The sequence below is a fragment of the Rhinoraja longicauda genome, chromosome 26, assembly GCF_053455715.1.
Source record: "Rhinoraja longicauda isolate Sanriku21f chromosome 26, sRhiLon1.1, whole genome shotgun sequence".
Classification (NCBI taxonomy): Eukaryota; Metazoa; Chordata; class Chondrichthyes; order Rajiformes; family Arhynchobatidae; genus Rhinoraja; species Rhinoraja longicauda.
This window is the reverse complement of record NC_135978.1, coordinates 33,637,398-33,664,327: the sequence shown is the minus strand read 5'-3', so window position 1 is coordinate 33,664,327 and position 26,930 is coordinate 33,637,398. Positions and strand designations below refer to the sequence as shown.

Below are 26,930 nucleotides of genomic sequence, written 5' to 3'. Positions count from 1 at the left end.
CTCAAACTCCTCTTCGCATTGATTCATGCACCTTTCATTCTTTGGTTCTATGTACCTTTTCATTTCTCTCTTTTTCCTTTGCCCTGACTTCCCCTGATTAAGGGATAGGACACGTTCGAGGCAGGAAACATGTTCCCAATGTTGGGGGAGTCCAGAACCAAGTCAAGTCAATTTTATTTGTATAGCACATTTAAAAACAACCCACGTTGACCAAAGTGCTGTACATCTGTTTAGGTACTAAGGAAAAAATGAAACATACAGTAGCACACAAACATAACAGCACATACAAAACAGTTCACAGCGCCTCCTCAATGGGCATCAAACGCTAGGGAGTAGCAATAGGTTTTGAGCCTGGACTTAAAGGAGTCGATGGAGGGGGCAGTTCTGATGCGGAGAGGGATGCTGTTCCACAGTCTAGGAGCTGCAACCGCAAAAGTGCGGTCACCCATGAGAATAAGCCTAGACCGCGGGATAGTGAGTAGCCCCAAATCGGCCGACCTGAGGGACCTGGAGTTAGAGAGGTGGTTAGAAGATTTTTGATGTGGGGGGGGAATGTCCATTTAGGGCTTTATATGTGAATAGGAGGAGCTTGAAGTTGATTCTGTACCGTACAGGGAGCCAGTGGAGAGAGGCCAGAATCGGCGTGATGTGGTCCCTTTTACGGGTACCCGTCAGGAGTCTCGCTGCGGCGTTTTGGACCACTTGCAGGCGGGACAGGGATGATTGGCTGATCCCAGTGTATAGGGAGTTGCAGTAGTCTAGGCGGGAGGAAATGAAAGCGTGAATGATTTTTTCAGTGTCGTCGAATTGGAGGAAAGGTTTGATTTTAGCTATGGTACGAAGTTGGAAGAAGCTGGCTTTTACCACAGCGTTGACTTGCTTGTCAAACTTTAATGCAGTCAAATATCACGCCGAGGTTTTTGACATGCGGTTTGACTAGGCAGGATAGGCTTCCAAGACTGCCTGTTATCGATTTGATGGAGTCGGGGGGGCCGAATAGGATGACCTCAGACATGCTCTCGTTTAATTGGAGGAAGTTCTGTGCCATCCAACATTTTATGTCCTCAAGGCAGTGTAAGAGGCTGTTTAAATTTGACCGGTTGTTGGGTTTCAGGGGGAGGTAAAGCTGTGTGTCATCGGCATAGCTGTGGAAAGAAATGTCGTGCCTTTGAATGATTTGGCCAAGGGGGAGCATGTATAGAGAGAAGAGAATGGGGCCTATGATGGAGCCTTGTGGAAGTCCGCAGAGAGGCTAGCTGGAGAAGAGGAATAACTGCCTATGTTGATGACGAAACTATTATCTTTGAGGTAGGAAACGAACCAGCTCAGGGCAGTGCCATCAATGCCAACCGCGTACCGGAGACGGTCAATAAGGATGGTGTGGTCCACTGTATCGAACGCTGCGCTGAGGTCGAGAAGGAGCAGGATTGCACAGTCGCCGGTGTCGATGGCGAGAAGCAGGTCGTTGTGTACCTTCAATAAGGCAGACTCTGTGCTGTGGTGAACCAGGGACCACTTTGTCCAGAACAAGGGGCTAACCTTATTCTACCCCAAGAATAAGGGGTAGGTCATTTCGAATGGAGATGAGGAAAAACGTTTTCAGTCAGAGAGTTGTAAATCTGTGGAATTCTCTACCTCAGAGGGCAGTGGAGGCCAATTCTCTGGATGCTTTCAAGAGAGAGCTAGATAGAGCTCTTAAAGAAAGCGGAGTCAGGGGGTATGGGGAGAAGGGAGGAACAGGGTACTGATTGTGAATGATCAGTCATGACCACATTGAATGGTGGTGCTGGCTTGAAGGGCCAAATGGCCTACTGCACCTATTGTCTATTGTCTCGGGTCTCCACCCGAAACGTCACCTATTCCTTCTCCAGAGATGCTGCCTATCCCGCTGAGTTACTCCAGCATTTTGTGTCTAACCAGTGTAAACCAGCTTCTGCAGTTCCTTCTTAAACAATGATAGTGCAAAGTTTTAAAAAAATGCCCCCCAGTCTATTTAGTTCGGATCATATTTGGAGGGGTAGTGTTTAATAGCCTGGTGGTTGTAGGAAATAAGCTATTCCTGAACCTGGACGTTAGTTATCAGGCTGCTATACCTTTTTTCACAATGGCAGGAGTAAAATTAGTGCAGTCAGAGTGGTGTGGGTCTCTGATGATGTTGGCTGCCTTTTTGAGGCAATTACACTTGTTGATCCCTTCGATGGTGGGAAGGTCTGTATACATGATGGACTGGGCAATGTTCACCACTTTTTGCAATCATCTTTGCTCCTGGGCATTCGAATTGCCGAATCAGACCATGATGCAACCAGTTAATATGCTCTCTACTGTACACCCGTCAAAGTTTGAGAGTATTCAATGACATACCAAATCTCCTCAATCTTCTAAAGAAATAGAGGCATTAATGGGCATTCTTTATGATTACATCATTGTGCTAGGTCCAGCAGCTTCAGAGATATGCATGCCGAAGAATTTGAAGCTTTTGACTCTCTCCATCATCGTCTTGTCGATGAAGGCAGGTTTGTCGATCATCGTCCTTCCTCTTTGCAAAATCCACAATCATTTCCTTGGTCTTACTAACATTGAGAGCAAGGTTCTTGTTGTGACACCATTTGTTTAGCCGATCGATCTCCCTCCTATACTCTGACTCATTATCAAGTGTAGTTCGTCTAACAACAGTCATGTCATCGGCAAACTTGATAATGGAGTTGGAACTGTGTCCAGCTACACAGATGTGAGTACAAAGTGAGTAGAGCAGGGGACTGAGCATGCAGCCTTGAGGTGCTCCCATGCTGATAGTTATCAAGGAGGAAGTGTTGTTGCCAGTGTGCAGATTGTGGATTGTTGATGAGGAAGTCAAGGATCCACTAAAGATTCACGTGCAACGTCTATCTCTGCTATAGTATTATGTACCCTCGATGTGGCCTTGTCTACATCAGCACAGCCTATGCAGCTGCTTTGCCAAGGACCTGCCCTCTATCCGCCATGGCCATCTGGAGCTCCCAGCTGCTTACCATGCCAATCCCTCCCCATTCCAGTCAGTCCTCGGCTTCCTCCTGCCAGGATGACGCCCCATGCAAACCAATGACACCTCTTAATCAATCTGGGTAGACAGAAATTCATTGGCATAGCCAACATACCCAGTCTCTCCGTACAACTTAAGGCTACCGGTCCCAGGTGCTGCTTCATTTGCCGAGTTTCAAAAGGAATTGAACACTGAATAACAATCAGCAGACACTGAATAACAATCGTGCACCTATGACACGAAGGTTACTGATGAAACTGCATTAGCTGATTGTGCCTTGAATACTTTCAAAAGATCTCCTGCAGTTATTTCTTGGGACTGAGATGATTAACATCAAACAGCCAGATGGCCAGTGTGGACTAGTTGGGCCGAAGGGCCTGTACCCATACTGTAAGATTCCACGACTCTAACTGTATCCTTTTTCCTATGTGCAAACAAGGCACAACGTGCTGGAACACAGCGGGTCAGGTACCATATGTGGAGAGAATAGACAGACGTTTGGGTTGGGACCCTTCTTCAGTCTGGCATGGGGAGAAAGCTGGAGGACAAAGCCTGGCAAATGATAGGTGGATAGAAGCAGGAGGGAGGGGGTGGGGGAGGTTGATGAAGTGACAAAGGCTAGAAGTGAAGAAGAGAGGGAAACTTATTGAAACATAAAAGATTATTAAGAGATTGGACACATTAGAGGCAGGAGACATGTTCCCAATGTTGGGGGAGTCCAGAACCAGGGGCCACAGTTTAGGAATAAGGGGTGGGCCATTTAGAACGGAGATGAGGAAAAACATTTTCAGTCAGAGTTGTAAATCTGGTATTCTCTGCCTCAGAAGGCAGTGGAGGACAATTCTCTGAATGCTTTCAAGAGAGAGCTAGATAGAGCTCCTAAAGATAGCGATGTCAGGGGGTATGGGGAGAAGGCAGGAATGGGGTACTGATTGTGAATGATCAGCCATGATCACATTGAATGGCGGTGCTGGCTCGAATGGCCAAATGGCCTACTCCTGCACCTATTGTCTATAACAAAAGGGTGTCAGGTAAGAAGAGGAGTGAAATGAAATGAGGAAGATAAGTTTTTGTAAGGGTTTCATACAGAAGTAAAACAGGGGACAGGAGATGTTTAGTTTCCGTTTAGTTTATGTATCCGCACTGGGGTTGGGCAGGGAGGCATGGGAAAGTGAGGCAAGGGTAGAGAAGCATTATTACTTGAAATTGGAGGTCAATATATGTACTGTTGGGTTATAAGCTACCCAAACAAAATATGAGTTTGCTCATAGACAAGGGTAAGAGATCACAGCTGCTTCCCCACGCAAACTGGATGCACGTTGTGTCAAGTTACTCTATGCCCCACTTTCCCAGGGTCTGCCAGGTGGTTCATACAACACACAAATAGGCCCTTCAGTCCAATTTGTCCATGCCAGCCAGATGTTTAACCGAGTCAGTCCCATCTGCTCCATTTGGCCAATATATATTCCTCTAAACCTTTCCTATCCATGTACCTGTCCAAATGACTTTTAAACGGTAGCGCAGCGGTAGAGTTGCTGCTTTACAGCGAATGCAGCGCCGGAGACTCAGGTTCGATCCTGACTACGGGTGCTGCACTGTAAGGAGTTTGTACGTTCTCCCCGTGACCTGCGTGGGTTTTCTCCGAGATCTTCGGTTTCCTCCCACACTCCAAAGACGTACAGGTATGTAGGTTAATTGGCTGGGTAAATGTAAAAAAAATTGTCCCTAGTGGGTGTAGGATAGTGTTAATGTACGGGGATCACTGGGCGGCACGGACTTGGAGGGTCGAAAAGGCCTGTTTCCGGCTGTATATATATGATATGATATGATATGATAAATGTTATTGTTCCTGTCTCAACTACTTCCTCTGGCAGCTCGTTCCATACACCCAGCACATCCTCTCTATGAAAAAGTTGCCCCTCAGTTTCTTATTAAGCCATTCCCCACTCATCTAAAATGCAGCCCTCTGGTTTTGATTCCCCTGTCCTGGGAAAACCACTCTGCATTTACTCTATCAATGGCTCTTTATTTATCACACGTGCAACTGCAGTGCAATCATTTTTGCAAATTTACACAAGTAGGCATGCGATGTTTTGATGCCATTCCCAAAGTCCAGTTTACCCGCACACTGGATCTACTGGAGCAGTTCCTGATCTGGGTAAGCCCCAGGCTCCTGCAGGGCCTTCCTCCACGCCCTCGACCGGATCGACCCGCGAATCCACCTTCCTCTCCTCGCCCACATCTATTCCCCACATGATTTTGTATACATCTATAAAATCACCTCACAGCCTTTTGGATTCCAAGGAGTAACGTCTTAGCCTGCCCGACCTTCAACTAATTTTGCTTAATAAAGAGAACCAAGCCCATTGCTAAAACTGCTTCATCCGGTCAACATTCAGGAGAACAGTTGGGTGGGAGACAAGAGTCAAAAATGAGAGAAAGGATCGTTTGTGCATCAACGGGCAGTGGTCATTATCCAGGCTGGATATCCAATCTCCAGAAGCTGCAGAAAATTCAGATTAGGCCTGGAACTTTGATAAGTGAACCTGGGTAATACATAGATAAAACATATGCTGAATGTGATATATGATGAGCACGGGAATGGGAACACAATGTAAATGGAGGAACGAGGCTGAAGGGATGATGAATTAACAATTCAACTGTAGGTCATTTAAAGATAGCTCATGGTTGCCAAAATGCAATTTAAAATAGGGTAACTTGGAATTGGACATTGGTTAATGGTTGAAAATGAAAGTCAAAAACATGACTGTGGTTACAGGAAGCCGATCAAAGACAATTGAATGCAGAATTCGGACGTGGGTTATTCTTCTCAGAAAGGATGTGTTGCCATTGGAACAGGCCCAGTACCATTCGCCAGACTGACACCTAGTGAGATAATGAAACCATAAACATTTACTACACTTTTCCTGATGATTAGAAATTGCTTCCTACATTACAGCAGCGAGCACAACTCAAAAGTATATCCTTGCAACATCCTAAAGAACACAACATAAAAGTATTTCCCCTTCTTTCTCTCTCAATGTACAAAGCCTCGGATCCTTTATTTCCTCTCTCATTCCACCTCTTCACACCCTTGCATTAAGAGTAACTTTCCTAGCGAACAAGACAATATAAGGTAACAAAGGGAATAACAAGGTCAATGAGTAATATCTTAAAATGAGAGTAAATCCACCTTAATTCTCTTCAGGTACGAAATCCACAAGCCTAGACAATTATACATTGACAAGACCAAACGTAGACTGGACGATCGTTTCGCTGAACATCTTCGCTCAGTCCGCCTGGGCCTACCTGATCTCCTAGTTGCTAAACACTTTAATTCCCCTTCCCATACTGACCTTTCTATCCTCTAGACTTGATGGGTCAAATTGCCTAATTCTGCTCCAATCACTTATGACCTTATGACCTACTCTTCGCTTGGGACCTGCCCTTCCCTCCCCTCCATAACCAGGGAAGTGGTCCTCAGAAGGGTCTCGACCCGAAATGTCACCCATTCCTTCTCTCCAGAGATGCTGCCTGACCTGCTGAATTACTCCAGCATTTTGTGTCTTCCTTCGATTTAAACCAGCATCTGCAGTTCTTTCCAACACGAAGTGGAACAGGAGCCGGATCCAGATCGATTGATGCAAAATGGCAATACTTAAAGAGGGAGAATGGCAAGAAAGGTGCATCAAGGTTAGGGGGAGAAGACAGGGGAATGGAGTTGAGAGGGAAAAATAGTTCAGCGGTGATCAAATGGCGGAGCAGACTCGATGGGCTGAATGGTCTAATTCTGTTCCTCTGTCTTATGGTCTAATAGGAGAGGGAGCAGTACAAACAAAACTTTCCTTCTGTTTTTTTAAATCTCAGACATCCAATTTACTACAGCAATGTTGAGTTTGAGTTATTTTACCAAGCTCAATATACACACTTAAAACAAAAAAACGTTGTATAAAATGTTTACTAACTTTCTATGTTCAATAAATTGTACAACAGTCAGAGCATAGCAAAGCATCTCGTATTTGAATATCAAATGTAGCAAATAATTACATGATGAAGTGAACGTCAGAGGGTTTGCTTGTCCTGTGCATAGAAAAGGCACCTTCGTGCAAAGCCCCTGATGAGCAATCACCATTATCACTCATCAATTGACAATGGAGTTCCAGCACACAGACCCCAACGTCCATCAGGAATCAGGTTACCGACCACCCATAATAAAACTCGGTGCTTCAGAATCATCTGCCTTCTCCTCTGGAGCTTCCACCTCCACCTCTTCACAACTGCTTGAGGTTTCAGACCCTAATGCACAGATTGGAAAATATTTCACTCTGATCCTGCCTTCAATTATTTTCTTACTTGCAATTAAAGTACAAAGTTCCTTGAATAATTTTGCATTTTCTTTCATGCAAAATAAGTCCGTTTTCCTTATCCACCAATAAATATTAGCACCATGGCACATTGAAATATACAGTTAAATATCACATATTTACAGCACAATGGTGCAGCAGTAGAGTTGCTGCCTTGCAGACCCAGATTCGATCCTTCAGCCCACCAAGTCCGCACCGACCAGCGATCAGCCCATACACAAGTACTACCCTACACTAGGGACAATTTACAATTTTACGGAAGTCAATTAACCTACAAGCCTGTAGGCCATTGGAGTGTGAGAGGAAGCTGGAGCACCCGGAACAAAATCCACGTGGTCACAGGGAGAACGTACAAACTCCGTACAGACAGCACCCATAGTCAGGATCGAACCAGAGTATCTGGCGCAGTGAGGCAACAACTGCACCGCTGCGCCCTGTGCCATCTTTATCAGTTCAGTTCTCATCTTCAGTCTTGGTCCTAATATGGTCCAAAGAGCTGAAGTATTCCAAACTTCCCACACATGCTGCCTGACCTTTCCAAGTGCCTCTAGCATTTATTTTTTTTCTCTCAAATTAGTGGTGGTGTTGATATGTGGTCCAAGTTCATCACAAGTTCAAATAAAGCCTAGATTACAAACTGTTTGATCCCGTTTCAAACAATGACAAAGGTGAATTCAGCACTAAGAAACCAAATCTGTGATGGAAACTAAAGACTCCATCTTCCCAATACTGAATGGAAGGAAATTTCTACTCACGCAGGATTGGGTGTCAGTTTGACATTGTTAAAGCAGTGGCAAGGTTGATACGAATTCATAGCTCACCATCAATTTCTTTCATTTGCTCCTCCTTAGCTTTCTTTGCCAATATTTTCTTTTCTTTTAACTTCTGACTGCAATGAGAAAAAACATCCTGAAATTCAACCACTCACAGTTGACTCAAACACATCAGGTAATCACTGCAATCAGGAAGGAGACCAAGGGGCAAATTAAATTAGATTGTTACATATTATTAAATTATTAAATTAGATTGTCACTAGTCCCACCTGCCTGCGTTTGGCCGTTATCCCTCTAAACCTGTCCGATCCATGTACCTGTTTCTTAAACTTTGCAATAGTATCTGCCTCAACTACCTCCTATGGCAGCTCGTTCCATAAACCCACCACCCTTTGTGTGAAAAGGTTACCTCTCAGATTCTTATTGAATCTACCGTCACCTTAAACGTATGTCTTCTGGTTCTCAATTACTCTGGGCAAGAGAAAGAAAAATATTGGTTGCAGACCAATCTTCCTAGTTTTTATCATTTCATTTCTCTCTTCTGTCGCAAAGTGTTGTGTGAGAAATTACTTGGATAACAGTCTTGGTCATTATCAACAATTCACCGAACCTCCAAGTAACATTTGAGGATGGTGATGCAAGAGACTGCAGATGCTGGAATCTGGGGCAATAAATAAATTGATGGAGAAACTCAGCGTGTCAGGCAGCATCTGCAGAGGGAAACGGACAGTAGATGTGTTCGGTCGTGACCCGTCTTCTGGACTGCTGGAGCAATGACAGAAAAAATGGTGAGCGGTTGCAGTCTGAAAGACCAGGATTTACACAAACAATGGTTGGACCCTTGGAAGTACTGAGGAAATGATGGACCTTGGTTTAAGTGTCCAAGGTCTCTCAAGGCTATCGGGCAGGTGGATAATGTGGTTAAGAAGTCACTCGAAATGCTTGTATCCTAAGGCTCAAGAGGGCTTAAAATATAAGGGCAGGGAGATCATGGTAGAGCTTTATAAAACATTAGAGGGGCCACAGTTGGAACACTGGTTGCTACACTCTCACAAGGGTGTGATTATCCTGGTGAGGTTGCAGAGAATATTCATCAGAATGTTGTCTGGGGTGAAGAGTTTTAGCAACAAGGAGAGACAGATTGAGATACCCAATTTCCATTTTCCCCCACAACCATATTCAGTATCGCATTATGCAATATATATATATCGTAAAACCTATTTAGTGGCCCGCAACCCCATTGACTTCTGTGGTGGAGAATTCCACAGGAGCACTATCCTCTGGATGCAGAAATTCCTCCTGATCTCAATTGTGAATGGCTCACCCTGTATTCTGAGGCATGATACAGTAACATAAAGCTGGCCCTGGACTCTCCTGCGATTGGAAACACCTTCCCTGTATCCGGTCTGCCTAGCCAGTGTTATACAGCAGAGAAACAGGTTCACCATAGAAACATAGACATAGAAACATAGAAAATAGGTGCAGGAGTAGGCCATTCGGCCTTTCGAGCCTGCACCGCCATTCAATATGATCAAGGCTGATCATCCAACTCGGTATCCCGTACCTGCCTTCTCTCCATACCCCCTGATCCCTTTAGCCACAAGAGCCACATCTAACTCCCTCTTAAATATAGCCAATGAACTGGCCTCAACTACCTTCTGTGGCAGAGAATTCCACAGATTCACCACTCTCTGTATGAAAAAAAACTTTCTCATCTCGGTCCTAAAAGACTTCCCCCTTATCCTTAAACTGTGACCCCTTGTTCTGGACTTCCCCAACATCGGGAACTATCTTCCTGCCTCTAGCCTGTCCAACCCCTTAAGAATTTTGTAAGTTTCTATAAGATCCCCCCTCAATCTTCTAAATTCCAGCGAGTACAAACCGAGTCTATCCAGTCTTTCGTCATATGAAAGTCCTGCCATCCCAGGAATCAATCTGGTGAACCTTCTCTGTGCTTCCTCTATGGCAAGAATGTCTTTCCTCAGATTAGGAGACCAAAACTGTACACAATACTCCAGGTGTGGTCTCACCAATGCCCTGTACAACTGCAGCAGAACCTCCCTGCTCCTATACTCAAATCCCCTCGCCATGAATGCTAACATACCATTCGCTTTCTTCACTGCCTGCTGCACCTGCATGCCTACTTTCAATGACTGATGTACCACGACACCCAGGTCTCGTTGCATCTCCCCTTCTCCTAATCGGCCACCATTCAGGTAATAGTCTGCTTTCCTGTTCTTGCCACCAAAGTGGATAACCTCACATTTATCCACATTATACTGCATCTGCCATGTCTTTGCCCACTCACCTAACCTATCCAAGTCACGTTGCAGCCTCCTAGCATCCTCCTCACAGCTAACACTGCCCCCCAGCTTCGTGTCATCCGCAAACTTGGAGATGTTGCATTCAATTCCCTCGTCCAAATCATTAATATATATTGTAAATAGCTGGGGTCCCAGCACTGAGCCTTGCGGTACCCCACTAGTCATTGCCTGCCATTCTGAAAAGGACCCGTTTATTCCTACTCTTTGCTTCCTGTCTGCCAGCCAGTTCTCTATCCACATCAATACTGAACCCACAATACTGTGTGCTTTAAGTTTGCATACTGATCTCTTATGTGGGACCTTGTCGAAAGCCTTCAGGAAGTCCAGATATAACACATCCACTGGTTCTCCCTTATCCATTCTACTAGTTACATCCTCGAAAAACTCTATAAGATTCGTCAGACATGATTTACCTTTAATAAATCCATGCTGACTTTGTCCAATGATTTCACCACTTTCCAAATGTGCTGCTATCCCATCTTTAATAACTGACTCTAGCATTTTCCCCATTACCGATGTTAGACTAACTGGTCTGTAATTCCCCGTTTTCTCTCTCCCTCCCTTTTTGAAAAGTGGGGTTACATTAGCTACCCTCCAATCCTCAGGAACTACTCCAGAATCTAAAGAATTTTGAAAAATTATCACTAATGCATCCACTATTTCTGGGGCTACCTCCTTAAGCACTCTGGGATGCAGCCTATCTGGCCCTGGGGATTTATCGGCCTTTAATCCATTCAATTTACCTAACACCACTCTCCGACTAACCTGGATTTCACTCAGTTCCTCCCTCTCATTTGACCCCCGGTCCCCTGCTATTTCCGGCAGATTATTTATGTCTTCCTTAGTGAAGACAGAACCAAAGTAGTTATTCAATTGGTCTGCCATGTCCTTGTTCCCCATGATCAATTCACCTGTTTCTGACTGCAAGGGACCTACATTTGTTTTAACTAATCTTTTTCTCTTCACATATCTATAAAAGCTTTTGCAGTCAGTTTTTATGTTCCCTGCCAGTTTTCTTTCATAATCTATTTTCCCTTTCCTAATTAAGCCCTTTGTCCTCCTCTGCTGGACTCTGAATTTCTCCCAGTCCTCTGGTAGGCTGCTTTTTCTTGCTAATTTGAACGCTTCATCTTTTGTTTTGATACTATCCCTAATCTCCCTTGTTAGCCACGGATGCACTACCTTCCCTGATTTATTCTTTTGCCAAACTGGGATGAACAATTGTTGTAGTTCATCCATGCGGTCTTTAAATGCCTTCCATTGCATATCCACCGTCAACCCTTTAAGAATCAATTGCCAGTCTATCTTGGCCAATTCACGTCTCATGCCCTCAAAGTTACCTTTCCTTAAGTTCAGAACCATTGTTTCTAAGTCACTCTCCATCCTAATGAAGAACTCAACCATATTATGGTCACTCTTGCCCAAGGGGTCACGCACATCAAGACTGCTAACTAACCCTTCCTCATTATTCAATACCCAGTCTAGAATAGCCTGCTCTCTCGTTGGTTCCTCTATATGTTGGCTTAGAAAACTTTGGTTCCTCTACATGTTGGCTTAGAACCATGTCCACATTAACCATCAACTACCTATTTATGGGCGGCACGGTGGCGTAGCAGTAGAGCTGCTGCCTTACAGCGCCAGAGACCCTGGTTCGATCCTTACTAGGGGTGTTGTCTTTGCGGAGATTGTATGTTCTCCCTGTGACAACGCGGGTTTTCTCTGGGTGCTCCGGTTTCCTCCCACACTCCAAAGACGTATAGGTTTGCAAGTTAATTGTTTTTGGTAATAGATTTGTAAATAGTCTATACTATAGTGTGTAGGATAGTGCTAGTGTACAGGGATCGCTGGTCAGTGCGGACTTGATGGGCCTGTTTCCATGCTAAAATATCTAAATCTAGACTTCCTATTTCAGAACTCAGCTGTAACTTTTTATGCCAGGTAATTCAAAGCTCATCTAAACGCTTACTAATATTGTAAGGAGGCCTTTTCCCAGCAGACAGCGCTTTCAAGATTTAATCCGTCCCCTGGGTAAAAAATGTCCTTAAATACTCTCTCAACCTCTGACCATTCATCTTACTGACCCTTCTGGTAATAGATACCACTCTCATGTCCCACCTCTTCTTCCACCACGTCAATGACAAATATCTTGCACTAAACGTCATTTCCTTTAATCTATACACTGTGGAAGGCTCAATTATAATTATGTATAGCCTTTCCATTGACTGCTTTTCATTGTACCTCTGTACACGTGACAGTAAACAAAACTAAACAGACCCCTGCCCATTGCCTGTTCATGTTCCCGTTTCTCATGATAACATTTCACTAGCTGGCTTATCTACAATTTAGGGTAATAGTCATGCAGCATAAAATAGGCCCTTTGGCCCAACTCGTCCATGCCAACCAAGATGTCCATCAAAGCTAGTCCCATTTGCCTGAGCCTGGCACATAGATTTGCCTTTACATTTTGTTTCCTGTGCACTTTGAGGAAGAAACACATGTCAAGAAAAAGAATTCCCCTCAGATGTCTGAAAGATAAGTGAATCCTATTCCTGAGACAGTGACCGCTTATTCTAAATTCTCTGTGTAAAATTATGTCATAAGTTTCCGAATAGTATGTCCCTACCCAGCCAATCCCTCTGGATCCTGGTATTGGATTCAATTGTTAATAAAGCAATCATTTTACTCAGATTGTCTTGATGGATTTTTGCCTGTTTGATGTTTATGACTAACATTCTTGAGCACTGGAACTCCACAAAAACTTTAATGTTGCAACTAATGGGATTTTTTATTTTTTATTGATAGAATGTCTGCTTACTGAAACATTTTGCTGAATATGATCTGTTGTAAATCTGTACCAACAGAAATATCTGTAGTTTTAACACAAAGTAATGTGTAATCAGATGTTACACTCTTGAACCTTCCCTAGGTGGCTAGCGAATCCCAGCCATTGCGATCCAAAAGAACTGCACTTCATAAGATGAACAAATCTTGAGCCTTTCCAAAACTCCTTTCACTGTTAATTAACCCCCAGAAAGGAATTCATTTTGATTCAATGTATCAATCCCATTGCAAGCATTATACTTTTTGTATGGAACTGGCGTGCTACAATGTTGAGAACCATATTCTGCACTCTCTATCTTCCCCTTTGTTCCACCTATCAGTGGAAATCAGTTTGATTTGATTGTATTTATGTACAGTATAATCTGATATAATTGGATAACATGCAAAACAAAGCTTTTCACGGTACCTTGGTACACATGACTACAATAAACTTAAATCGAAGGAATGATAGAGTCATGAAGATATGCTGCACAATAACAGGCCAACTTATCCAGGCTGGATAAAGTGCCCATATTCCTCTAAACCTTTCCCATCCATGAACCTGTTCAAATGTTTTATGAATGATGTAATTGTACCTAACTCACCCTTCTTCGTCTCCAGACATACACATAGAACTCAGTGTGTCAGACCATTTTCACAGAGGGAATGGACTGACAATGTTTAGGGACGGGATTCTTCTTCAGACATTTTTCTTTCTCTTGCTCAGAGGATTGAGAACCAGAAGACATACGTTTAAGGTGATGGTAGATTCAATAAGAATCTGAGAGGTAACCTTTTCACACAAAGGGTGGTGGGTTTATGGAACAAGCTGCCAGAGGAGGTAGTTGAGGCAGGTACTATTGCAAAGTTTAAGAAACAATTAGACAGGTACATGGATCGGACAGGTTTAGAGGGATATGGGCCAAATGCAGGCAGGTGGGACTAGTGTAGATGGGACATGTTGTCAAGGTCGGTGTGGGCAAGTTGGGCTGAAGGACTCGTTTCCATGATGTATGACTAGCCATCTCCTGTGATTCACAACCACAGGTATGAATGAAAGATCAAGGCTTCCACCCTCAGGTTCTGAGTGAGAGACCAAGAGAAACTTTGGGTCACAATCACCCTCGGCATGACCTCTAAGAAGCACAATCTTTGGATGACTTATTACTTGGGGCAGTTTCCTCATTCATTAAGAAGTGAGAGTATTCTCTTCCATAACAGCCACATTAAAGTGAAAAATAAAAATAAATACAAATGCTCTGAAACTTCAGAAAATGCTGGAAAAAATGCAAGTTAGGTCGCAGTGGCCCAAAATGGTCTTGAATGCCTCGGCACTGTCAGAAGACCCATTGTCCTCACCACATTCCTTAATGTAATGATTTTAATTTTTCCTGGATCATCAAAATCAGGCGAGTTGTTGATCCTGATCTTCCAACAGGGTGGCTCAGTTGACAGGACTGCTGCCTCACATCAGCAACCTAGGTTCAATCCTGACTTCAGCTGCTGCCTGCACACACGCGATTTTCTGTGAGTGTTCCCTTTCATCCCCCACATCCCAAAAATGCGAGGAATGGTGAGTTAACAGGGCATCATAAGTTGCCCCTTGAGTACTGGAGTTATAGATGATTGGAAATACAATGAGCTAGGGCAGGAATAGTGTTAAAATGGCTGCTTGATGACTGGCACAGACTCAGTGGTCCGAAGGACATGTTTCACTGTTGATTCCTCTCTGACTAACCACATGGTTAACCATTTTCCATTATCTCAATTGCTCCATGTAATACGTGATATCCTCTCCAGAGGCCACATTCTATTACAACTACTAGCTTTAATTCCATCAGCATATCATTTCAGTGTCTGTGTAAAATCATTATGTTGCACAGTTGCTGTCATTAGGTGGAAAAGACTATGTGATATACATGTAATGCCTGGGATTTCCATTGCAAATAGTTACTTACATTTGGCAGATCAACAGCATTTAAAATGGATTACAGGTGCCTAAAATTGCATTTTCACAAAAATCTGTACTCTAAATGTTCATAATTTAAGGGATATCGGTGTGCAGTAATTTGTGGTGTCCTTTTATTGTGGGGAAAAAATGACAACATGTCACTAACTGTCATGTCTAATCACTAGCAATGTCTCCTTGAACTTACCGTTTCTTCCTGCGTTTATCTGTCCTCTCTTCAGCCGCTCTCTTGTTCTGGTCTATTTTCCTCCGGAATTCTTCGTCCAGACGATGCTACGAAGTAAAAGATCTGACCATGAAGTGAAATGACACGGGACAACATCAAATACACACTGAATAATAGGCAGATTTACAGCAGGTAACAATGGTTAGCAACTGTCCATTACCATAGCAGTGCATTACAGATGGCCCCACAGTGGACAGTACCATGCTCAAGGCACCTATACAATCACCAGAATCACGCAGTGCCAGTATTTACCATCTTTCTGATTCTGGGTACCAGGCTTTGGGCTTTACAGATACAGCGCAGAAACAGGCCCTTCGGCCCACTGAGTTTGCGCCGAATAGTGATCACCCTGTACACCAACACCATTCGACACATGAGGAACAATTTACAATTTTACCAAAGCCAATTAACCTACAAACCTGCACGTCTTTGGAGTGTGGGAGGAAACCGGAGCACCCGGAGAAAACACATCCGGTCACAGGAAGAATGTACGAACTCCGTACAGACAGCACCCGTAGTTAGGATCGGACCTGGGGCTTTGGTACTGCATCGTATGGGAGGCGCATCCCCAATCTCGTTGTACCCCTGGGTACAATGACAATAAAGATATATTGTATTGTATTGTAAGGCAGCAACTTTCCCGCTGCACTGCTCACCCTCCCCGGCAGCCCTTCCAGCAGAGGGTTATCACTGAATCAGAATTAAACCAGCAGTCACTTCATAGACAGATTTGAGGAAGGATATTTTTGCTATTGAGGGCGTACAGCGTAGGTTTACTAGGTTAATTCCTGGAATGGCGGGACTGTCATATGTTGAAAGACTGGAGCGACTAGGTTTGTATACACTGGAATTTAGAAGGATGAGAGGGGATCTTATCGAAACGTATAAGATTATTAAGGGGTTGGACATGTTAGAGGCAGGAAACATGTTCCCAATGTTGGGGGAGTCCAGAACCAGGGGCCACAGTTTAAGAATAAGGTGTAGGCCATTTAGAACAGAGATGAGGAAAAACTTTTTTAGTCAGAGAGTTGTGAATCTGTGGAATTCTCTGTCTCAGAGGGCAGTGGAGGCCAATTCTCTGAATACATTCAAGAGAGAGCTAGATAGAGCTCTTAAGGATAGCGGAGTCAAGGGGTATGGGGAGAAAGCAGGAACAGGGTACTGATTGAGAATGATCAGCCATGATCACATTGAATGGCGGTGCTGGCTCGAAGGGCCGAATGGCCTACTCCTGCACCTATTGTCTATTCCATGGAAAAAGACCTTTCAGCCCAACTCATTCATGCTAACCAACACATCTCATCTAAGTTAGTCCCATTCCTCTACTTTTGGCCCATATCGCTCCAAATTTTTCCTACCCATGCATCCTACCCAAGTGTCTTTTAAATGCTGTTACAGTACCTGCCTCAACTACCTCCTCTCGCAGCTCGTTCCATAGTCAGACAGCACGGAAACATACTCTTTGGCCCAATTTGTTCATACCCACAAAAATGGCCCATCTATGCTAGTACCATTTGCCCTCTAAACCTTTCCTAACCATGAATCTGTACAAATGTCTTTTAAATGCCATCATGCTACCCACTCTAAATATCTGCCCTGGCAGCTCTTTCCATGTACACACCACCTTCTGTGTGAACATTGTTCCTCAGTTTACTATTAAATCTTATTGTGTAAACTTCAAAATATCAATGCTTGCTGCAAACAAAGATGACTAGATTTTTACTCAACAAAATGTACAGCAATATGCCCAAGGGAAATTACTCTGCATTTATTTACATATAATATAGAATAGTACAGCACAGGAACACTGTTTGGCCCACATTGTTTATGCTGAACATGATGCCATTAAACTGATCTCACCTGTCTGTACATGGACCATAGTCCTCTATTCCCCGCACTCCAATGTGCTGATCCAAAAGCCTCTTCACCACTTTCATATTTGCTTCCACACCAGCCTTGGCAATGCGTTCCAGACCACACCTGCCCCACACATCTCCATTGAACTTTCTCCTTTTCACATCATAGTTATGCCCTCTAGTGCTGGACACTGCCACCCTGGGAGAAAGGTTCTGACTTGTACCTTATCTACGCCTCTCATAATATATATACCTATCACGTCTCTCCTCAACCTCCGATGCTGTGGAGAAAACAATCCCAAATCTATCCAACCTTTCTATGTAGTTGAAACTCTCTAATCCAGACAGCATTCTGGTAAACCTCCTCTGCACCCTCTCTAAAGCCTCCATATTTTTCCTGTAATCGGGCGACAAGAACTGCACGCAATACTCCAAATGCGGCCTAACCAAAATCCTATAGAAACGTCCTAATACTCAATGGCCCAAGCAATGAAGGCAAGCATACCATACACCTTCTCTACCACACTATCGATTTGTGCTACCACCTTCAGTGAGCTATGAACTCAGACTCCAAGATCCCTCTGCACATCAATGGTGTTAAGGGTCTTGGCATTAACTGTATAGTTTCCCTTCACAGTTAACCTCCCAAAGTGCAACACTTCACACCATTTAACCACATGGTTAAACTCCATCTGCCATTTCTCCGCCCATTCCCACAGCTGATGTATATCCTGCTGTATCTTCTGACAGCCTTCCTCACTGTCTGCAACACCTCCAAAACTGCACACAACTCTCGAGGCAAGATCTCCCAAAACCCTCGTACAGCTACAGCAAGGTGCGCATGCACCTGTACTCAAAGCCTCTTGCAATGAAGGCCACCTGACCATTGCCTGAACGTCTAAATGTTTGCTGCAACTAAAGCTTGCTTTTAACAAAGAGTGTAAAGCACATCCAGCTCTTGTTCAATGTCCCATTTTCTCAAATCACCATTCCAAATATAATCTCTTTCTGAATTTAGAACCATACCTCACGTTGTCCACATTAAATGACATCTGCCATGCATTTGCCAACACAACCAACTTGTCTAAATCACGTGGGAACCTCTTTGCATCCTCTTGACAATACCCTAAAATTTGCATCATCTGCAAACCTGCAGTTGTTACATTTAGTTCCTGTCATCCAAATCTAGCGAACAGTGGCAGGCTGGGCCCTGTTGCCTCCCTGCAGTATCACAGGAGTCATTGCCTGTAAAATACTTGCCCCGCACAGGAGTCACTGCCTGTTTAAAAACTTGTCCCACACATCTCCATTAAACTTTCCTCACTCACCTTATAGCTATGCCCTCTAGTGTTGGACACTTCCGCACTGGGAAAAGAGTCTGACTGTTTACCCTATCAATGCCACTCTGACTATTACTAAAAAAAAATAACCTGTCTATAAGGGGATTGCACGTAAGGTCGTACGGTCAAAGTGCGTGATGCACGAAGTCGCTCAAGCCGCCTGGAGGACATCACAGCTTCTGGCATATACTACCAATATATGCAACAGGTACATTCTTACCTTGAAAAAAACCGCCAAAATGGTCAATTTTTGTGCTGTGAAAAATGAGAAGCTGGAGGATCCAGCGGAGGAAGAGGAACCAGGAGAAGCGCTGCCAAGCCCACGGACGCAAGAAGCAGCTGGGAAGACGTCTGGCCAGCCGGCTGTGGAAGGGGAAACGCGGCTGGGAAGGGAGGCAGGAGAGCAAGGCCGAGAAGCAGAGGGCCGCCGACCGGGGGGAGAAGGAGAAGGAAAGGACGGGGTTGAGCGAGCTGGGAGAGGAGCAGCGGGAAGAACCCGAGCTGTGGGGCCTGGAGGCCTGCAGGGGCAGAAGCAGCAGGCGCTGGAGGTCGGCGACCAGCCTGAGGGCGAAGGGCCCAAAGAGGAAGGGCTCGATGTATTGGAGGCGGAGGAAGAGGAGCGGAGTGTCGAGCCCGAAGAGGAGGAGGAAGCGGACCGGGGAGAGGCCAATCGGCAGCGGAGGCCAAGCACCAGCGAGAGCTGGACCAGGCCACGGCTCTGCTCGGCGGCCCCAGCCTCGAGGTGCTGAGTGCAGGTCAAGTGGAAGCGGACCCTGGCTGATGGAGATAGCGAGTGGGGAGAAGGGGCTGAAGGGCCAACAGGAACAGCGAGGGGCCGAAGAGCCACAGGAAGCGATGCGTGGAGCAGGGGGGCCGAGCCTGGAGGAGTGAGGAGCACAGGACCGGGGAGAGGTGTCGGGACACTCGGAGCGCCGGGAAGGAGCCGAAGACGCGCCGATGGGAAAAGACGGGGAAAGCCGAGCTGCAGCAAAGTACAGCCGCAACATTCAACTGCAACACCCTCTCATTAGGATTGGCGAATTGTTCCACAACAGAAGTCGTTCCAAACAAGAAAAAGACTAAGGCTGCACTGTGATTGCCTGCAGTACACGGCATACCCCCCAGTAGGGGTTGCTTGGCAACAGTACGGGTCAGGGGTTATTACCTCGCCTGCTGTGCAATCCCCCTCTTCCTGCTGTTTCCTGTCTCACAACCAATTCTCAGTCATTGCCAGTATATTGCCCCCAATCCCAAATGCTATATTTTGGCATGTTAACTAACCTGACTTCTGAAATACACCACAATCACTGGGTCCCACTTTTCCAACTAAATGCCAGGTGACCCACGCCTGTTTCTCATTTTTCCTTTACCTGGATTGCTTGCTTCTCCATGAACTCCTCCCTCATGTACTCCCTGCGGCGTAGGTGTCTGTAGACATGGAACTCTCCACTCCCTGCACCGGCACTTGATCCTGCAACCATGGCACAAATGTCACACACAATTTGGCAGGACATGGGGTTTGTACAGTCAAGAGAAGAACAGATAGTACTCAGCATATGAGAAAAGGCAGCACTTCTCCAAGTCCATAGCTCACTAAAGGTGGCAGCAAAAATAGATAAGGTGGTAAAGAAAACGTACGGTGTGCTAGTGGCATCGAATATAAGAGTCAAGAAGCTCTACAGGACTTTGGTTAGGCCGCATTTGAAGAACTATGTTCTGTTCTGGTTGCCCCAGAAAATAAGGTGGAGGCTTGGGTGCAGAAGAGGTTTACCAGAATGCTGACTAGATTAGAGGATTTCAGCTACAGGGAGACGTTAGATAGACTTAGATTGTTTTCTCCGGAACATCAGAGGTTGAGGGGAGACTTGATAGAAGTATATAAAATTATGAGAGGCATGGATAGGGTAGACTGGCAGAACCTTTTTTCCCCAGGGTGGAAATGTCCAACACTAGAGGACATTGCAATAAGATGAGAGGGGGAACATTTAAATGTGTGTGGCAAGATTTTTTACAGAGGGTGGTGGGGCCTGGAATGCACTGCCAAGGGTGGTGGTGGACACAGATACAATAAAGGTGTTTTAAGAGACTTTGGATAGACACATGGAAGTGCGGGAAAAGAAGGATATGGATCATGTACAGGCAGATGAGATCAGCAGCCACGTGAAATCAGTTTAACTTGGCATCATGAGCGGCACAAGCACTGGGGCCTGAAGCTGTACTGTACTGTTCTATCTGCTCATTTGTAAACTGCAGAAGTTCTGCTGTCAGGCTTCCTGCACCATGAAGGAAGTCTGTCATCATTTGCACCCAATGGGAAAGAAAGGACAGAATTTGTCATTGCTTTCTCAAATAAGTACAAACTTACCTCAGACAATCCTCCCAATGGGAAGTTGCGGAAGTGAGCTACACAGAACCACAGGCGGGAATCATTGGGGGTGGGAAGACTAACAGTGGGAAACTAACAGTTTAGGAATCATTGTTCCCAAGCACAAAAAATGAAAAAGTCCAAAGATAGACACAAAAAGCTGGAGAAATTCAGCGGGAGCATCTCTGGAGAGAAGGAAAGGGTGACATTTCGGTTCGAGACCCTTCTTCAGACTATAGAAAAAGTAAAAGAAAAGTTAAAAGTAAAAATAAAAAGTCCAGCTGGCTTTTTGTGGGGTGCATTAACCGGAACTATCAAACTATCAGTGGCACTTGGGTAGAGTTGCTGCCTTACAGTGCCAGAGACGCGGGTTTGATCCCGACTACGGGTGCTGTTGTCTGGTATACAGCTATTGCCAAGACCCTGAACAGCTTGCGCAGGGGGATCTTGGAGTCCAAGTTCATAGCTCACAGAGTTTGTACGTTCCCCAAGTGACTGTGTGGGTGTTTGCCGAGGTTTTCTTTCCTCAGTTTCCTCCCATACTCCAAGACATACAGCAATGTAGGTTAAAATTGGTTTCTGTGTAAATTGTCCCTCGTGTGTGTAGGATATTGCTAAGAAGTGTCAGAAAATAACTGCAGATGTTGGTACAAATGGATGGTATCACAAAATGCTGGAGTAACTTAGCAGGTCAGACAGCATCTAGGAGAGAGGGAATGGGTGACGTTTCGGGTCGAGACCCTTCTTCAGACTGAAGAAGGGTCTCGACCCGAAACGTCACCCATTCCCTCTCTCCTAGATGCTGCCTGACCTGCTGAGTTACTCCAGCATTTTGTGATACCTTGGATATTACTAATGTGCGGGTGCGGACTCAGTGGGCCGAAGAGCCTGTTTCCGCGTTGTATCTCTAGACTAAAACTAAACTAAAATATAACTTTTAGATTGAGGAAGTGATTGTCAATGGATTCAGCAGGACTTGGCCCAGTTGGATATGGCAAATGGAGTTTAACCCAGACAAGTGTGAAGTGTTGCTTGGGTTTGTCAAATGCAACAGAAAAAGTATACAGTTAACAGCAGGACCATTCTTCATTACCCAATACCAAAGCAGAGTTTTTAAAGTAAAAACACTACCTACCCATAACATCTCGAACAAATTCTGGGGGTGGCCGTGGAGCCCACTCCTTGGGTTTTTCAGCGATGGATACTTGTTTTTCCTACAACAAATAAGCAAAACTTAAGCTGAATATATCTTAACCCATAGTAACCTCACAGCTGGCCTGCGTCTGCCTAGCACCAGCTAGGTCTGGCCTTAACACTAGTAAGGCCCCCCCACCCCCTCCTCCCCAAACCCAGTCTCACCCCTTGGCTTGGGGTGATGGTTTCCTCCTCCCCCCTTCCCCCAGAGGTGGGTTGACCTCACTAACATGGGGGGCAGGAGGTAGTGGGTCCACCAACTCTCTGTGACACTGGCCGCAGGAAGAGTTGAACCCCCCTCCCTCAGACATGGTGAGGGGAGTATGGACCCTCTCTCCCTCAGACATGGTGAGGGGAGTGTGGACTCTCTCCCTCAGACATGAGGGGTGCAGACTCCCTCTCCCTCAGACATGGAGGTGAGGGGAGTGTGGACCCTCTCTCCCTCAGACATGGAGGTGAGGGGAGTGTGGACCCTCTCTCCCTCAGACATGAGGGTGAGGGGTGCCGACTCCCTCTCCCTCAGACATGGAGGTGAGGGGTGCAGACTCCCTCTCCCTCAGACATGGAGGTGAGGGGTGCAGACTCCCTCTCCCTCAGACATGGAGGTGAGGGGTGCAGACTCCCTCTCCCTCAGACATGGAGGTGAGGGGTGCAGACTCCCTCTCCCTCAGACATGGAGGTGAGGGGTGCAGACTCCCTCTCCCTCAGACATGGAGGTGAGGGGTGCAGACTCCCTCTCCCAGACATGGAGGTGAGGGGTGCAGACTCCCTCTCCCTCAGACATGGAGGTGAGGGGTGCAGACTCCCTCTCCCAGACATGGAGGTGAGGGGTGCAGACTCCCTCTCCCTCAGACATGGAGGTGAGGGGTGCAGACTCCCTCTCCCTCAGACATGGAGGTGAGGGGTGCAGACTCCCTCTCCCTCAGACATGGAGGTGAGGGGAGTGTTGATCCTCTCTCCCTCAGACGGGGAGGGGGCGAGGATCGACCCCCGCTTTTCCGGGGAAGGGGTTGTGAAGCACGGTTGTCTCGGGGAAGGCAGTTCCCTTTCCTGCCCCGCGGGGAGCGGGCCCTCACCGGGTTCCTCATCAGGCGCTCCAGCTTCAGCCGCTGCTCCTCGGCCGCGTTGCGGGGGATGACGAGCGGCTGCGCCCCGCGGCCGGACCGCGAGCCCCGCTCCGCCATCTTGCTGCCCGGACAGTGACGTCAGGGGTCGGCTACGGCTGCGTCACAGGGTGACGTCGTGGCGCTGCGGGGGAGCGCGCACGGCGGTGGAGGCTGGACGGAGGCGGGAGCGTGCACGGCGGTGGAGGCTGGACGGAGGCGGCCCTCAGGTACGCGCATCCCCGCGGCCTCGCTCCCTGTCCGTCACCGCCCACCCTGGGCCCAGCCTCTCCGGGGGCCGCCCACCCTGGGCCCAGCCTCTCCGGGGGCCGCCCACCCTGGGCCCAGCCTCTCCGGGGGCCGCCCACCCTGGGCCCAGCCTCTCCGGGGGCCGCCCACCCTGGGCCCAGCCTCTCCGGGGGCCGCCCACAACACTCCAAATGCGTCCTGACCAGGGAGCATTAGGGGAGCAATGTCATGTCGCCTTCTTCGTTGCCTTTTGCATATCTTTCATTCATTTGTTCTCTGTACCTTCTACATTTCTCGTTTCCCTCTCCACTGATCCTCAGTCTAATGAAGGGTCTCGACCCAAAACGTCACCTATTCCTTTTCCCCAGAGATGCTGCCTGTCCCGCTGAGTTACTCCAGCATATTGTGTCTACCTTCGGTGTAAACCAGCATCTGCAGTTCCTTCCCACACAAATGGTTCAATGGTGTTTTATTCACAAAATGCTGGAGTAACTCAGCAGGTCAGGCAGCATCTCGGGACAGAAGGAATGGGTGACGTTTCAGATCGAGACCCTTCTTCAGACTGATGTCGGGGGGGGGGGGGGGGGGGGAGGGACAAAGGAAGGGTATAGGTGGAGACAGGAAGATAGAGGGAGATCTGGGAAGGGGGAGGGGAAGGGAGGGACAGAGGAACTATCTAAAGTTGGAGAAGTCAATGTTCATACCACTGGGCTGCAAACTGCCCAGGCGAAATATGAGGTGCTGTTCCTCCAATTTCCGGTGGGCCTCACTATGGCACTGGAGGAGGCCCATGACAGAAAGGTCAGACTGGGAGTGGGAGGGGGTGTTGAAGTGCGAAGACGCTCTTTGGTGAGAGAGTCTGGAGAGGTCTGCAGGGGTCCCTGTCACGATTCATTCCGAGCAGCTCCGTCACAGAGGACTCTGTGATCTACGGACTGTTCCCAGGGACGCATTCGGAGACTGATATCGAGTGCTGCTGGAAGGTCATCAACTCGGTGAAAGACGCTCTTTGGTCTGCCCGAGCCTTGTTGGCCTCCCGGCAGAGCGAGATGTCCATCAAGGAATGTTGCCGACTGGCCCGCTGCAGACTGCAGGACTACGTGCTGAAGGACGCACTGAAGCTTGGTGCAGCCAACGCCAAGGCTCTGTGGGGGAGGACCACAGTCTAGGGTCCTTCCGCTGCTGGACATGGGGGGCAGGGTGTGGTGGAGAGAGACGCCCCTCCAAATAAGGGATACTGGGTTAATGTCTGTAAATGTAAGTAAATGTATGTAAATTTGGAAGTAAATGCCTGTATTGAATGTGTAACCTCCGGAAATGTCGGATGGGCTTGTTTAAAAAAGATGTTTTGTAAATGATATTTATTACTTGAATAAAGTATTTTTTGATATAAAAAAAATTAAAAAAAGAAGACGCTCTTTGGTCTGCCCGAGCCTTGTTGGCCTCCCAGCGGAGCGACATGTCCGTCGGGGAATGTTGCCGACTGGGCGGCTGCAGACTTCAGGAGTACGTGCTGAGGGACGCACTGAAGCTTGGTGCAGCCAACGCCAAGGCCCTGTGGGGGACGACCACAGTCTAGGGTTCTTCCGCTGCTGGACATGGGGGGCAGGGTGTGGTGGAGAGAGACGCCCCTCCAAATAAGGGATACTGGGTTAATGTCTGTAAATGTAAGTAAATGTCTGTAAATTTGGAAGTGAATGCCTGTATCGAATGTGTAACCTCCGGAAATGTCGGATGGGTTTGTTAAAAAAGAAGATGTTTTGTAAGCAATTATTTATTACTTGAATAAAGTATTTTTTGATATTAAAAAATAATAAAATGCGGACCGAGCGCAGGTGTTGAGCGAAGCGATCGCCGAGCTTGCGTTTGGTCTCGCCGATGTAGCTGACATCTGGAGCAGCGGATGCAATAGATGAGGTTGGAGGAGGTGCGGTTAGATGAGGTTGGAAAGACTGTTTGGGTCCTTGGATGGAGTTGAGGGGGGAGGTAAAGGGACAGGTGTTGCATCTCGTGCGGTTGCAGGGGAAAGTGCCCGGGGATGGGGTGGTTTGGGTAGGAAGGGACGAGTGGACCAGGGAATTACGGAGGGAACGGTCTCTGCGGAACTCAGAAAGGAGAGGGGATGGGAAGATATGGCCAGTGGTGGGGTCCCGTTGTAGGTGACGGAAATGTTGGCGGATGATTTGTTGGATACGGTGGCTGGTGGGGTGGAAGGTGAGAACAAGGGGAATTCTGTCCTTGTTACGAGTGGGGGGAGGGGGAGCAAGAGCGGAGCTGCGGGATGTAGAAGATACCCTAGTGAGAGCCTCATCTATAATGGAAGAGGGGAAGCCCCGTTTCCTGAAGAATGAGGACATCTCTGATGCCCTAGTGTGAAACACCTCATCCCGGGCGCAGATGCGGCGTAGACGAAGGAATTGGGAGTAGGGGATAGACTTTTTGCAGGAGACCGGGTGGCGAGAAGTGTAGTCCAGATAGCTGTGCGAGTCAATGGGTTTATAGTAGATGTCAGTCACTAGTCTGTCTCTTGTGATGGAGATGGTGAGGTCCAGAAACGGGAGGGAGATGTCTGAGATAGTCCAGGTATATTTAAGGGCAGGATGGAAATTGGAAGTGAAGTGTATGAAGTCAGTGAGTTCTGCATGGGTACAAGAGGTAGCACCAATGCAGTCATTGATATAGCGGAGACAGAGTTCGGGGATGGGGCCGATGTACGCCCCGGGACAGGGATTGTTCGACATACCCGACAAAGAGGCAGGCGTAGCTAGGGCCCATGTGAGTGCCCATAGCTACGCCTCTGGTTTGGAGGAAGTGGGAGGAGTCAAAGAGAGAAGTTGTTGAGGCTAAGAACCAGCTCTGCTAGGCGGAGGAGAGTGTTGGTCGATGGGGATTGGCTGGTTCTACGGTCGAGGAAGAAACGGAGGGCTTCGAGACCATCCTTGTGGGGGATGGAAGTGTAAAGTGACTGGACACCCATGGTGAAGATGAGGGAGTGGGGGCCTGGGAACCGGAAGTTTGTTGAATAGATGGAGAGCGTGTGAGGTGTCTTGGACATTGGTGGGGAGGGATTTAACCGGGGGGATAGGATGGAGTCGAGGTAGGTGGAAATAAGTTCAGTGGGACATGAGCAGGCAGAGACAATGGGTCTGCCGGGACAGTTCTGTTTATGGATTTTAGGTAGGAGGTAGAATCGGGCCGTGCGGGGCTGGGGAACTATAAGTTTGGAGGCATTGGAGGGTAGATCGCCAGAAATGGTGAGGTCCGTGATGATAAAGGTCTGGTGTTTGTCGGTGGGGTCATGGTCCAGGGATAAGTAGGAAGAGGTGTC

The 26,930-nt window shown here is 46.9% G+C and overlaps 1 protein-coding gene across 3 annotated transcripts; it reads right to left on the bottom strand.

Moving 5' to 3' along the window:
• Positions 1-206: 206 nt before the first annotated feature.
• On the bottom strand, positions 207-23,479 carry prkrip1 (PRKR interacting protein 1). 3 transcript variants are annotated; one of them, XM_078422358.1, is made up of 6 exons: positions 23,327-23,479; positions 22,192-22,270; positions 20,062-20,162; positions 15,457-15,542; positions 8,205-8,272; positions 207-5,905 (listed from the first exon to the last, which is right to left on the bottom strand). In XM_078422358.1, exons 1-6 carry the CDS (start codon positions 23,432-23,434, stop codon positions 5,850-5,852), a joined length of 498 nt encoding a protein of 165 aa, XP_078278484.1. In that variant the 5' UTR covers positions 23,435-23,479; the 3' UTR covers positions 207-5,849. The 3 variants fall into 3 exon arrangements, 2 of the variants coding, with proteins under 2 accessions (XP_078278484.1, XP_078278483.1); XR_013548942.1 differs by lacking the exon at positions 207-5,905 and adding an exon at positions 5,916-7,315 and having other exon boundaries at positions 8,139-8,272; XM_078422357.1 differs by lacking the exon at positions 207-5,905 and adding an exon at positions 5,916-7,315.
• Between the last annotated feature and the right edge of the window lie 3,451 nt (positions 23,480-26,930).

Bases quoted from the DNA above. Each gene is read 5' to 3' on its own strand.
- prkrip1 (XM_078422357.1), bottom strand. From the start codon at position 23,434: ATGGCGGAGCGGGGCTCGCGGTCCGGCCGCGGGGCGCAGCCGCTCGTC. The intron at 20,163-22,191 runs GTAGGTAGTGTT...CCATGGTTGCAG, and splicing joins ATTTGTTCGAGATGTTATGG to GATCAAGTGCCGGTGCAGGG. The intron at 7,316-8,204 runs GTGAGCTATGAA...TCTGTGCATTAG, and splicing joins GCAAATGAAAGAAATTGATG to GGTCTGAAACCTCAAGCAGT.